At 41.9% G+C, this 15,178-nt stretch overlaps 1 protein-coding gene across 4 annotated transcripts in view; it reads left to right on the top strand.

Moving 5' to 3' along the window:
* The window catches only part of soga1 (suppressor of glucose, autophagy associated 1), a 106,182-nt gene that overhangs the window by 76,320 nt on the left and 14,684 nt on the right, over positions 1-15,178 (top strand). For 3 of the 4 annotated variants that reach the window (XM_044352989.1, XM_044352986.1, XM_044352985.1), the window contains 8 exons: positions 633-1,197; positions 1,404-1,704; positions 2,421-2,654; positions 5,132-5,269; positions 8,490-8,612; positions 8,860-9,090; positions 9,333-9,449; positions 9,539-9,706. In XM_044352989.1, the coding sequence (XP_044208924.1) occupies positions 633-1,197; positions 1,404-1,704; positions 2,421-2,654; positions 5,132-5,269; positions 8,490-8,612; positions 8,860-9,090; positions 9,333-9,449; positions 9,539-9,706 (1,877 nt within the window). The remainder of the gene's footprint in view (positions 1-632; positions 1,198-1,403; positions 1,705-2,420; positions 2,655-5,131; positions 5,270-8,489; positions 8,613-8,859; positions 9,091-9,332; positions 9,450-9,538; positions 9,707-15,178) is intronic. The other variant, XM_044352988.1, reaches the window with a different exon arrangement.

Genomic DNA, 15,178 nt, shown 5'->3' with positions numbered 1-15,178 from the left:
TACGTCATTACCACAGCAACCGATGTAGATAGGTCGGTGATGTCTGGACACACAAATCTGATCTGATCACTTGGAAACAACAGGGCAGACAGTAGGGTTGAAACTAACCTTTATTTTCATTATTGATTAATCCGTTGATTATTTTCTCAATTAATTGATTAGTTGTTTGGTCTATAAAATGTCCAAAAATGGTGAGAAATGTCCGTCACTGTTTCCCAAAGCTCAAGCTAACATCTTCAAATGTCCTCTTTTGTCCCGACCAACAGTCCACAAACCAAAGATATTCAGTTTACTGAGTTGAAACAAGTGTCAAAGTGGTTGCTTTTCTCACAGGGCATAAAAATACAGTAATTATCTTGATACATCTCCACAAATACAGTCAATATAAGAGTTGCACAATAGTGACACGTTGTCTCGCCTTGTTTTCACCTTTTGTACTAGCTAGCTAGCAGTTAGGAGGGGCAAGTTTGTGGAGACGAGGACTTAAACATACATAATAGTTTATTCTTGTTTTCCCTCTTTGCAATGTTCTGGATATTTATAATGACATGATTCACTGTAACTTCTTCCTACTTCTTCCTCTAGTGTTGTGTAATATCGCTGCTTAACTAGTCCTCGTTTCTTTTCTTTAGATGGTCCTCCTGACCTTACTGGTGGTGGTCTGGGGGCGGGACTTGGCCTAGGAGGAGGAGCCATGGTGCTTGGGGGAGGGGCTTCATCTGAAAACGTTATGGAGCTCCAGAGACACCTCCAGTTTGTGGAGGAGGAGGCGGAGCTCCTTAGGAGGTCTCTGATCGAGATGGAGGAACAAAACAAACTCCTGATGAACGAGATCAACCGCTACAAATCTGAACTCCCACCGCCGACTTCCTCGCTGTCGTCCAATTCGCTGACGTCGCTGGCGGACGGACTGCTCAACGACAGCCCGGTGCACTCTATACAGGAAGGGGCGGTGCTTATCAGCACGGATGCCCCGTCTCAGGAGGAAGAGCTCAGAGTGGCGAGGCTTCAGATCGGAGAACTGAGCGGGAAGGTGAAGAAGCTGCAGTATGAGAACCGAGTGCTTCTGTCCAACCTGCAGCGCTGTGATCTGGCCTCTTACCATGCTCCTTCCTCTTCATCCTCCTCCTCCTCACTACGACTGGCGCTGGAGACGGATGCAGAAGCTGGAGACTCAGCTGAGTGCCTCCCTACCAGGTAGTCTCATAGTGCCTCTGTCATTGTTGGGGGATATTTTGGTTCTACAGTGTGGATCTCTACTGGGGGTCTCAACAGTGAAAGTATTTTTAGTAATAACATAACAATGAACAGTGAAAACATACTAAAGTTACAGGGTTACTCATCATATTTCAAAATATCTAAGTCCCTCACCCTTCCCTCCCTTTTTTTTTTTCTTCCATCAGCCCGCCACACCGCAAGGAGCCAGTAGGGGGCGAGAATGACGCCCTGGAGATCAGGGAGCGGAAAAAGAAGATTGAGGACAACGCTGACATAACAACCTCACTCCCCGGGTGCCTGGGGCAGAAGGACCATGATGCCTTGCTGGCCATGAGGGACCAGGCTCGCTTGGTTTCCACGGCGATACAGCTCCTGACCTCCCCGGAGTCAAACTGCCTCTCCTCTTCCCCTTCCATCTACCACAAGGTCTGCAGCAGCGAGGCCGCAGAGCCGTGTGACCTGGAGAAGCCTCAACCTCACAGCCAGGTACACGTCCTGTGTTCAACTGTGTATTCAAACCTAATATAACAATTTTATATCTTATACATAAATAATATAATATAACATAGTTCTTGGTCCTCTTCCTGACAAACTGGTGCAGTTATGAAGTAAAGTGCACCAACCACAGGATTATGTGATATATAGATATATGACTTTATTTTAGCATTTTACAAATGTGCTCCTTTAATGTTGCTCTGCAGGACGGACCATCTCCCTCCTTTGATTTTGTTTGCCCGTTATTACTAACATATGTCTAATATAAGTCTATTAGAGATTAGATTTATGCCAGTTTCTGGGTATTTCTTTGTGATCTTCACGAAGTGTTTGTGACCGTCAGAGAAGATAAATAAAGCTCTCAAGTGTTGTATGACTTTCTGTCAGTCCCATGAATGAGTGTGATTTCCTGTTTCTAGCTCTTTATTAATCGTTATATAAAAGTTTATTTACAATAAGTCCCAAATGAGCTGGAATTAAAAGGTAATAACTCATCTTTTCTCTCATTTGGTCAAGACGAAAGAGATCAAACTACAGCGTCAGTGATAAATGTTTTATCTTTTGCTCCGGCACTTTTTCCTTCACTGGTTGTTCAACCACCTGCTGTATCAACCCTGCAGCTTATCATTTATCATTCCTAGCGGTTCCTGCACTCAGCCAATAATGACTGACTGTGTGATAAATTCTGTTATTTCTTTGTTCCCTAGATATCGGAGCTGTCTGACCTGGCGGACCGGCCTCTGGTTGGTGCTCTGACCAGCAGGCTCCAGGCCCTACACACCCAGCTACAGGCCTTCGTGGAACATGTAGACACTCTGGGTAAATCCCCAGCAGGTGGGAGGGACCCTCAGGTAGAAGGAGCGTCTCCCCTGGCCCCACCTTGCACCTCCCTCTCCTGCTCTGGAAGCGACCTGGACGGACTGAACACTGCCGAGGAGAAGGTAAAAAGACAAAACCTCACTCCTCTTCCTCACTCCTTGTCCACTCTTTCTATTTCATTTATTATCTGTCTTTTTTAAGCTTTCATTTTATTGTCTGTGTTTTCTTTTGTTTGCTCTGTTTTATTTTCAGTTGTCTCTAGTTTGTATTTCTATTCTTCTGTTTTGTGTTTGGCTCAATGCCTAACCACTAGCTTGGCTGACTAACACCCCCAATCCCATTTGAACATACCGCTTTAGTTTCTCCTCACAGTGAAGAATGGATTTTACACAAGACGCTCAAATCTGATAATCCTAACGACAACAGACAACAAACGTGAGATAGAATAATAATTATTTATCTAATTAAGTGATAATTAGATTAATTCAGATCTGTCCATAAGAGAAAACAGTCTTTTCACCACTGTTGCCTGTGAGCTGGGGACATTTACTATGTCGATGGATCAGATGAATTCAGATTTGAGCCGTCAGTGTAAACCTCTCCACACGATGCCGCCCACGTCCACCTGCATGCTGTTGAATTGCCTCCTAACCTGGTATGTAGATGCTGCTTTAGGCCTCAAATGGAGCCAGTTTGTTGCATGACATAGTGGGGTTATTAAGAAGCACCATTTATTTATATGTATTTCATCAGTAAATCATAAAACCAAAAGTCTGGGTTTACATCTAGTGTGGTTGAGCAATATTGCTCATACCTCATTTTCTTTTAAAGTTACATTTATATACATATATTTACTTACTTTTACAATATAACTATAGCATCATACATAAGGCTAGCAGGACCATTTTATCTTATGACCCCTATTAAGATTTCATGAGGCAGATTCAGTAGCATCATAGTTGACTAACAAATAATACGCTATGATTATAGACTGAATCTGATGCTGTTTTGGTTTGAATATTTTCCCAGTTTTTTTCTGCTCTTCAGTCATTCCTGAAACCAGAATACTGAGTAACATACACCAATTGAATTGGGTGAACCAAAGCTTTTAAAATGACAGTGAGCAGTATTTAAAATGAACTCTAACATGGTCTGTAATTCATTACTAAAACATAAAATCTGGAATCTGAAAACAGAAATCAAATGGCTGTCTGAGTTATTAAGGTATTAAATAATAATAAAAAAGAAGTTGTCCACACAGATCTCTTAAAGCAGCAGATGACACAATGAGCTCAGTTAAAACAGATTTCCAATCATACTTCATAAACTTGCTCTTGTGGTTGTGTAAGTCAGGTGTCAAAACCAATGACCAGTGATTTATGACTTAGTCTGTGCATCTGTTGTATCTGCAACTATTTGATGGTCAACACTCAGTATGAGCTCCACAACGTCATAAACGTACATTGAAATCAGAATAGACTTTGAATTCTTCTTCTATGGTGCATCAGCTGGCATGTTTTCCACTTTGCATCCTTTGACTGTCAGGAACACATAAAAAAAACATAAAATCTGATGAGAATCCATCATTTTTTCTTGAGTAAATGAAGTTGGGTTGGAAACAGTTTAAAATTACCTCACTGCCTTTATATCAACAGAAACTTTTTAATTGAATCAAATTTGTCTGTTTGGAGGAAGTTGTGATGAAATTATACATAGTTGTAGATGAATAAATGATAATGTTTAGACTCCATTAGAGGCCAGTTCTGAGTCCCAACACCCCTCCAATCTCTCCCCCCCCCCCTGTCCTTCCCCTTTCTCCTCTTCCCTTCGTCCCTTCTTCCTTCCCTCTCTTTCTCTCTGCACGGGCACCATAACCGTCGGTTTATGCACTTCTCCTCCATCTCCCTCTTTTCTTCCTCCCTCACGCCTTCCTCACCTTCATCACCTCTTTCACTGCCTCCCCACTTCCCTCTGACTCGCCCTCGCTCACCTCACATCCCTTCACTTCCCTCGTTCCCACTCTTCCTTCTTCTTCTCTGTCATCTTTACCTTCCATCCTAACCGCCTTACTCCTTCTCTTGCCCTCCTGTTCGTCTTATTTCTCGTCCTCCTCCCTTTCTCTCCCGTCCCTCCTCTGTCTCCCATTGCTGTTTCTCCCCCCGTCTCTCCTTTCTTCCAACTCGTCTATGTCCTCCTCTGTTTCCTTTTTCCTCTCCTCCCCCCCCTCAGCCGTTCATTCTGCCCTCCATCCTCCTTTTCTTTCTTTTCTCCACTCTCTCCTTCTCCTCTCTGACCAAGCTCTTTTTCCTCTACATCCTTTTCTTTGTCTTGTGAGATCCATAAACGATTTCTGTTTGGTTTTTCATGTTTCATTTTTTTTTTCCAATGTTGTCACATGGATGGACACCATTTTGGTTGTGTTGTTTTTTATTCTTATTATTGTGTTTGTCTTGTTTTCCTTTCATTTCCATCACTCCTTTCTCTTTGCTTTTGTTCCACGACTTCTCCTCCCCAACCTCTCTCCTCTATTTTTTTTTTTTTTTTTTTTGTATGTTTGTTTTTTCTTTTTCTTCATTAACTTGCCCATGCATGAATGCAGCAGCCTGATTATAGGCACCAATCAGAGCCGGAGGTGAAAAGTGAAACGGAGGAGAACAGCCAATCAGACAGCAACGAGATGCAAAACCACAAAACCGGGCAGCTGGAGCAGGAAGACAGGGAGACAGACGATGCGCTGGTGAGTTTAATCAAAATCATTCACAACAAACAAACTAGAGAAGCTGAAAAGGCCCTTCTCTTATTTCAAGCAGAACCCGACTTGAGCCTGAAGTTAATGTTTTAATGTCTAGTTTCTTGCGTTCTCTCTTTCTCTCGTACACACAGACACACAAACACTGTTCGGCTGGTCACAGTCTAAAATTGGCTTCAGGGCAACAAACACAAGGTCAGGTCTGCGTTAACAGCCTGTGCAATATGATAAAGTAAACTGACTGTAAATGACAAAAAGAAAATCACTGGCTCACAAACAAAATCTATAAAGGAACATAATAAAGAAGAGGAAAGAAAAAAAGAAAGACGCTTATTATCTTTTTTTGCCTAGAGTTAGATTCATATCAGAAACAGTCTGCAGGCGAGATTTTACATACCTCCTTGTAAAACCATAACTGGGTTTTATGAGGGGAATCTGCCCGTAGTGAACCAGACAAGCTCACAGGCAGACTGGGAGCCTTGATCAAGTCAATGTAGATACCGTTAATAAGTTCAAAACGTTTAAAAACAGCGGGAGATTTGTGTGATTTAAACAGCTGTCTGTGCAGATTATGCTTCACTAAAAACGACAGAGGAGGAAAAAGATGAACTTTGAGCATAAAAAACACGTAACTCCAGGAGAAAGTGGTGTGTGTGTGTCTGTGTGTAAGATGAAGCGAAACACGGACAGCATTTTAATAAAACATTTTAGTATTGATTGTAATTTATTGTTGAAACTAGTTTAAAACTAGTAACATTTAGTTTGGCATAAAAATCTTAACATACGGTCAACTTTCTAGCGTTTTCTGGAGCTTTCAGCTGCATCTCACAGTCTTCTTCAGGGGATGGAGTTTGCACAGTTGTCATGGTGATGGCTGAGTTTTCCTCATGTGACGTAAATATAGTACTTCAGTCGTGTGATAACAGGTAGTTGTATATGGAGGATTGTAACTTGTACAACTGTACAAACGAAAACTGCATCCACTGAGGAAGACCATGACAGGTAGTTGAAAGCTCGGTAAAAAGCTAGTGAGTGGATCTTGAGTTCATTCTTTTGAGTTGGATCTGATCCAAACCATCAGTCAAAATGCCTCTAATACCTGCGGTGTATTCTCAAATCACTTCCTCTTGTGCAAACACACAATGATAATCAGCTTTGCAAAGGTCCATTACAGGCTAATTTGTGCACACACACACACACACACACACACACACACACACTCACATACACGCGCACACACACATATTATAGTTTGAAGTATCTGATGTGGTCCAGCGGTGGAAACTCATGCTAGCAACACAGTTTTGTAAACAAACATAAACAGTGACTGCATCATCAGCTGTGGGACTGACAGGAAGAAAAGACCTTTGTTTGGTTGACCTTTTGCTGGCGTGTCTCCATGGTAACCGGGGCCTCGTGTGTCTGCATCTTTATCCAAGACTGAGAGGGTGAATGAGAGAGGGCGACTAAAATAGAATGAAAGAGAATGATAACGAGAGAGAGTCAGATATTATAGAGACAGTTATGTTTAGAGTGATGAACAGAGCAGAGCAGCGACGCCGCAACACACAACCATCTATAGCACAGAGTGTGTGTTTACATACACTTTGTATTCAGGACTCATACTCTCATACTGTGCAGCATTAATTTGCATCATAGCCTAACCAATACTTTTTCTTGACAAACAACAGTCTATCAATCAGCACTTCTGTGCAGCATCTTTCCAGATACATTCAATAAGCACAGGTTTTAGTTTTCATCTCTCTACAGACATGATGGTACCAAACCTCCACAAACCACAAATTGCTTTTACATGTCTGTCTGTGCATGGATCAAACAAATGAGTTACAACATGTTAACAACTAGGATTTAGAGGTGTTGGTTGGCATATTTTCAAACTTTGAATAGAGCCTTGCTAGCTGTTTTCCACTGCCTCCAGTCTTTATGCTAAGCCGAGCTAAGCTAACCATGTCCTGATTTTAGTTCCATACTTGAGGGAATAATTTAACATTTTGAGAAACATGCTTTTTACTTTGTGTCTGAGAGTTTGAGGAAAAGATTGATTTCACCCTCATGTCTGTGCGCTAACTAGCCTACAGTATGCAGCTAAAGCCGAGAGTCGATTAGCTTAGCTTAAAGACTAAGTGAAGAGAAACATCTAGCCTGGTTCTGTGCAAAGCTTAAAACACCTACCAGCACCCCCAAAGCTTACTAATTAACATGTATCTTGCTTGCTTAATCCATACACAAACAGAAATGTGAAAATGGCAATTTGTGGTTTTAAGGGTACTTATATGCTGTAACAGGAGTCTTGCCAGACAACTAGCAGAGACTCCAGAAGTCACTGCTCTCAGCTTCTGGTCACCACATTTACCCACCACTTTGCATATGTATAGTTTGGTTTACATGCATTTAAACAAATGAGACACAACATGTTAATTAGTGAGCTTTATAGGTGCTGGTAGTCAGGTTTTTGAGCTTTAAAGTGAACCAGGCTAGCTATAAATGGCTGACGATGAGTAATTCAGCTCTCAAAAAGCTTAAATCAACTTGTACTTGTTGTGATCTTAACTTGGTTTAAACCCTGATTTGTAACATTTGCTCTTGTGTTGCTACATTTTTACAAGAGCAGCTGCCACTTTTTCACAACTGGAGAGTCATTTTGCAACCGAGGTCAGAGCAGTTTTTTCTGGCAGTGAGCTGCAGGGTGGTGTTCTGGGTGGAGGTGATGGAGGGCAGGAGCTGAGCCCAGTGGAGAGTTAATGGTACAGTGGTGGGTCGATGGATCTCACTCACTCAGCGGCCAAATGAGGCGTAGGAGAGTGTATGAAACGGGGCATGTGTATATGTGTGCGTGTGGACAATCAGTAGCGTGCCACAGCCATAGTGTGATTTAAAGGTTGTTGTAGCATGAAACTGCCATGTTATGTGCTTCTCACACTCAGCTCTTTCTCCCTTTTCCTCTCTTCCCTCAACACTTCTCTTCTTGTTATTGCCTCCATTCTTTTTCTTAATCGTATTTTGTTTTTGTTTTTTTCCTTTAATCTCTGCCTACTTCCCATCCTGTTTTCTATCTCCACTTGCTTCCCTATGCACTGCTCTCTTTCCTCCTTTCTTTTTCTTCCTCCATTCTTTTTCTTCTCTTTCTTTACCTCCTCATCTTTCATATCTCCTCCTTTACTCCTCTCTCCCTCTTTCTTTCGTCCAGTCCGTCCAGTCCGGTGACCTCCAGGCCCGGCTGTATGAAGTAGAAGAGTCTGCTCGAGGAGCTCAGGAGGAGCTGGAGAAGGAGAGGCAGGCTCAGAGAGGAATCACTCTCAAACTCACACAGGTCAGTCTACAACACTGATACTGTCACAACACACACAAACTAAAAAACTGAACTACAATAAAGCAACCTCAAACTCACACAGACACACTGAAGCACCACTTTATACAGATATGTACAGAGGAACTCATCTATTTGGCGGTCAAACTAAAAACACCTGATCAAATACTGTTAACTAAAACATTTGAAGTTCAAAATTTGGTTTTGGAAATCTAAAGCTAAACAAATTGTCTCTCTCTGTCCCTTTCAGCTCCAGGAGGAGAACCAGAAGGCTCTGCTCCGTCGGGACTTCCAGCTGCAGAGTTTGGGGCTCCAGGCTCGCCTTCAGCAGAAGTTGTGGAGCCAGGAGAGGACTCTGCTGGTTCAGGAGTCTCAGCACCTCAAGCAGGCCCTGCTACTGCTCAGCCTCAAGCTACGCTGCTTCCTCAAACAGTGGAGGCTGGGCTGCAAGAAGGACACGGAGTGGAAAGACGTCTTGGAGGTACGAGGGCATCAAAAAATATTTAACTTTTGTAAATATTTAAATATTTTTGATATATGGAATTGTTGCAAATATAAAACTAATTATTGCAACAATATTTGCTGCAAATATTTTGAAAAAAGAAAAAAAAAAAATCACGCCACTGACCTATGAAATGGCTGCAGAGTGTGTGTTGCATACTGGATAATATTGGAGGCTGACGTGATTGACAGGTGATCCTGCTCTTTGATTGGTTCCTTTAGATGAACAGCCTGAAGGACCTCTACCTGCTGTTGGAGGAGGAGAACCTGACAAGCCCCGCCCACCAGACTGACAAGAGGGCCGCTGCGGACGAACAACCACTCAGCCCAACTATCAAGGTAGGTAGAGTGACACACACACGCACTAACACACACTAACACACACAAAGACACACACTCTTACATGGACTATCTGTCTTTCCCCGCAGTCGAGCGCTGTGAGCAGCACCTTGGCGGACCTGAAGGTGGCGCTGCAAGATCTGAGCGGAGAGCTGCGACAGGAGAGGCAAGGCTCCCAGGAACTCACCCAGCAGTTCGCAAAGGCCAAGGCATCATGGGAAGTGGAGAGGACCGAACTAAAGAGCCTCATCACACAGGTAAAAAAAAAAAAAAAAGTTGTTTTAAAATAACATACGTCACTTAAAACCAATCAACATGCTCTCTTCAAAATGAACTGTGGAGCGGTCCGTTAGGAGAAACAAACCTAAAGTGCAAACTTTGATTGGTGTGATGTCATAGAGAGCCTCGTGCAACAATGTGTAAAATGCACCACACTGCTTTGACAAACACTCTGTTGTCCATTAATACTCATGCTGAGAGAGCCGAGCAGAACTGAATGAACTCAGGAGAAGAAGAAAAATGAACACGGTGGGACGAACAGGCAAATTGGCTTCCTCAATAATTCAGCTCAGGAACACTTCCTCCATCGCCTACAGAAAAGTTTATCATGCTCTGCTAAAGTTACAACTACCAAGTCTAATAAGTCAAAATAAACCATTTATGTATCTGGAGCCTTTCTTCTTTGCTCGCATTTAACTGGACCGTTATAGTACACCTGGTGGGCAACAGACAGAAGGAAACATCATTTGTAGTGTTTGTGCTCTGAAGTGTCTCATATTAATTTTGACAAGTGGTTTTTAATATTGATGACAGCCTAGGGGGGGTCAATGTCTACCTCTCGATATGCTGAGTGGTTTGTGTGTCCCTCCGAGCCTTTCATCCCCTCTCCGTCTGTCTCGTCTGCAGGCTGTGAGTAATGGTTTTAATGCTTTCTCCTCCTCTCCTCCTTCATTGTCTCTCTGTCTGCCTCATAACAGCAGCAGAGGCGGTAATAGTGATAATTAACAGCCTCCGAGATAGAACACAGCCCATGTGTTCCTGCCCGGTAATTGAGACAGAGAGATAAAAGGAAGAGAGAGAGAAAAGAGAGGAGACTTAGAGGCCTGTCAAAGTTGGCAATTAAAAAAAGCTTGTTCTTACCTGGTGTCCCCTGAGTGTGTGTGCTGTTATATGCCACGTATATGTCAAAAAATGCATTTTTCATACATTTTAGATATAATATCCTACCCTCTATCCCTCCTGTAAAGTATAACCGGACAGATCAAGCTCTCAGGGGCATAAAGAAAGATTACATCGATAAAAAGTGACTGTTGATTTCAGAGTATCTGTCGGTCTACCATTGTCCTTTTACTAACCAGCACTCACGACATTAACATAGGCAGGAATGTTGTATTTGACTGTCGATAGTTTGACAGACTGAAAAAGTTTTATATTCATCCTAGTGCTGTGGTTGTTGCCCAAGTTGTTTAGATTTACATATAAATTATCAATGAAACTGTCCTGATATGAAACATTTGGTTTCCTGTGAAAATCTGTAAAACCACACAAGTATATTATGACTACAGCCATCATTAGGACCATTATTCGACCCCAGTTTACTCCAAATCATAATTCTAATCTCAAATGTAGACACTCCACCCTAAAAGATAAAATATAGTTTTAAAAAAGTGTTGCAAGTTGAAAATTGTTACAGCAATCTAAACATCAACATGAAGTAAATGTCTGGGTTTGGCGACAGTTCCTCAGAATCACAAAACGAGAGCTCCTGGAGCACTGATGTTCACCAGCTCTTTATGAGTGAGATACACATCTACAGTGTCGGGAAAAAGACCAGAATGCAATGCAGCATCAAGAAAAGTTCACTCCTGTTCCATTGAGTTTGTTGAAAGGCATTCTGGGAAATGTAGGGAGTCACTAACTGAAGTAGAAGCAAGTGGGGGAAAAGTAAAATACAACACATCATCATTAATATATCATCTAATTGCATGCATGGAAGACAGGTACGCAACAGAAAGTGATGGACGCCTGCTCACTTTCAGCACAAACGTTATTTCAGAAGCAGCTGAGATTGATGGTCAGATATTAAATGAATAATACATTAAGCAGCGTTTTTATATGATTTCCACAGGCTGCAACAACCAATCAGAAAAGTGGTGACGTCACAGGTACATCTAAATGTATGCATACATCAAATTACAGTTAGAAAAGGACCAATATACACATCTCATAGTAAATAGGATGCAGTAAAAACTTGAGAAGGAGAAAAAAGGGGAAAAGAAACACAAAATAACCACAAATATTAATATGAAATGTTAAAGGGAAAAAGACACGTCATCATAACCTTCTCCTGTAACACACTGAACAACACAAAGTAAACCTTCAATCCAAATTCTAAGACTAAAGTGCGTCTCTGTGAAGCGGCACATGTCCTCGCTATGTAGGATTTCCTCACTATGTAGGATTTCCACACCAATACAAGAAGACACACACAGACACTGACAGAGTCATTAATCACCGTCATGATCAGAGAGATTCTGCCCTAGCGTTGTGGTGCAAGATCGTTTGTCTTCCGATTCAGCAGCCAATAGGAGAGGAGAGCTGTGTTACAAAGAGATAAGACACTGCCCTTTTTCCTAAATGTGACGTAGCTGCAGGTTTTTATGAGATTAAATTTACCGACAAACCTTATTGGCTTAATCAAAGATTGAATCACCCGGCTGTGATTCATTTTGGGTGAAACAGATTCATCATGTCGAGCTGCACAGGCATGCTTGAAGTCTGCGCACGCACACACACACACACACACACACAGAAATATGAGACTCATATTTTATTATGTTGAATTCAAATGAATTCAATGACAAACTTGTCAAACTGAAATGCAAACACACATGTGTACAACACTGTTTTGCACTTATTCTCTCCTTCTGCCTTGTAAGCTATCCTACCAAAGTGTGTGTGTGTGTGTCTGCATGTGTGTTACCCCGGCCTGGATGCCACAGCTGGAACCAATCTCTCCTCTCCTAACAACGCACACTGTGAAGCATGCCATCAATATGCCCTGCTTGTGTGTGTGTGTAGACATTCACCAGCTAGCCGACCAAATCGGTGCCAAGCTGTCCTGGCAGTGTGCAGCGGCTCAACCAGCTGTTGCTTTGTTGAACAAGTCAACTCAATTTCAAACACTGTTCTACCTGTCAAACAGCGTGGCAGGAAATTATCTTCACCATTCAGCCTCATAAACAAACAGCATCAGCGAAGTAGAAACGAAGACCAGAGCCCTGAAAGCAATACTGTACAACTTTTTTTTTTTTTTTGTCTGTATCAGACATCCATCCTGACTTTAGGCCACATTAGGAACACCTGCTGTCTCCGTGATGACACAGAGCGAGCAGCTGGCAGTCCCTGATCGCCCATTCATCACATCTGTTGAATCCACTTCACACATGAAGGCAGGAGGAAGATGAAGGGGAGGGAAAATGCTGTCGCTTTTTTGTCGTTTCAGACAAACTGAGACATCAATATTCAACAACTCCTTGTACCAAAATGACAAACGAGGTTGTTTTTCTTGTTCCCTGACAAAAACAGCCCACAGGACTGTCCACAACATGGCTCATTAAAGTGTTTTCTCATCCGCCACCTCTATGAATCAGGCCACAAAAAACTACTTGGAGAAAGGAATGCTTGGACTTATACACTTTCTTGCCGAGAGTTAGATGAGAGGATTGATACCACTCTCATGTCTGGGCTCTAAATATAAAGCTAAAGCCAGTTAGCTTAGTTTAGCTTGTCAAGAGGTTACCAAAAAGAAGCCTATCAGCATCTCTAAAGCTCAATAATGAATACGTTGTACCTTGTTTGTTTTTAATCTGCGCAAAAAACGAAGGAGTTACATGCCTGAACTATTTTTTGCTTTGGAGCTAAAAGACATTTATTAATAGCCGCTGACGGATAAAGACGAGATCGAGGTTGAGATATGACTTCAGAGCTTCGGTGTCACTTGTACACGTGCAGCTTGCAACGCAGACGGCTATTTACATTACTGTATCTAACATCTGTATCATCTTAGTGTATATTATATAATATCTAGGCTATGTTTTTATAAACCTGGCACACATTTAGTCAGTGTTGTGGTTGCTGCTTGGCCTACATTAACAGCTGATGGCTGGTGTGCGGTGCTGATAACATTAACGGATAACATCAACTTTGTTATTTCTTGTAGAGGAAATCTGTTCCAGGCAAATATGGCGCCCAAAATAGCACATAATACACTGTGGGTCAGTGTTACAAGATACTTCTGTACAACAGTATACTACTGTACTGTACAGTGTCTATATAAACTACCCCCTCTTTTTCTTTTTTCAAACCACTGACAGTGATAGTAGTCAGGTTGTTTTTGTGATTTTTATTGTTTTAATAGAAAAATACTGTCAAAGTTGATAACAAATCTCTGATAAAACATGAAAAAAGGAGGGTTGTGAAACTGTTTTATAAAGGCTCTTTATATATTTCCAACATTTATGATTGGTGATGATTTATGGTTTTTGTTGTCTCAGTGTTTAAAGTTATAAATGACTGTCGGACTCTATAAACATGTGATATATGTGAAGTTGTTTGGTGTTACGGTGGCTGTAAATCAGCATGTGTTAAGCCTCTTCATGCCACAGATGAACAGTAAATCAGACCTCAGGCTTTGTTGTTGCTAATTTAGTATTTAAGTGTAAAATATACTAAACTACAGGAAGATCACAGAGGCTGAAACATGTTAACTGATATACCGATTTTTATAAGTTCTCTCATATGTATAATAATAACAATTGATCTAATGATAGGGACATTATTCCTCTTGACCTCCCACTCACCCCTCAGAGATCCCTGTGGGTTTAATTGGTGTTTGCTGTTATTAGCTGTCAGCTCTGTGTTTCTACAAATACTTTCTTCTGTTTCATGAGTTGTAGTTGTTGCCATGAAAGGTTGCCTCTGTATAGATACTTGAAGAAAGAAGCTGGAAAACCACATGATGAATGTAACAAATGTCAAGGAAAACATTTCATCATCAAGGTTTTTTTTTATAGATAGAAAGATTTTTTTTACTGATGGGATCATTCTAGTCAAACGTAATTAATCAAGCCATGCTTGATATTCAAGGTTTTAGTTGAATAAAGAGAAATAATTGAACTTGCTAAATGGTGAGTAGTGAGTCGTGAACCAGACGTCTCTGATCTGCCGATAAACACCAGTCATCCTGTAAAATTGCCTCCCTCTTAACGCCTCGGCAGTAAACCTCGTTAAGACGCAGGGCTCGTTAGACTGGGTTCATCATTAACGAGAAACACTCTGTTCCCATAGGAGGCAGGAGACGGGCTAAGTGTGCGTGTGTTATGCTGTGATTGGCTGCCAGGCAGTTCCATTAGCACCATATACGGATGCCAGCGCCACAGAGCCAGACTGAGAGAGGCAGAGGGAGGATTGATGGGTCTGGAGGGTGTGTGTGTGCGTGTGTGTGTGTATGTGTGTGTATGTGTGTGTGTGTGTGTGTGTGTGTGTGTGTGTGTGTGTGTGTGTGTGTGTGTGTGTGTGTGTGTGTGCCTGTTTGTCAAAATGATGGGCCTGCCAGTCGTGGCTGTGTGAACTACGAGGCTCAGACAGAGGAAAAGGGAAAGCAGAGCCGCTCATAAAATTTTCAAGCGATCCCACCTACAGGCTCTGTGACAGCAGGCCAGATTAAT

This window comes from Thunnus albacares, chromosome 5, assembly GCF_914725855.1.
Source record: "Thunnus albacares chromosome 5, fThuAlb1.1, whole genome shotgun sequence".
NCBI lineage: Eukaryota > Metazoa > Chordata > Actinopteri > Scombriformes > Scombridae > Thunnus > Thunnus albacares.
Note: the sequence above shows the minus strand (reverse complement) of the source record. Positions and strands in the feature narration are given on the sequence as shown.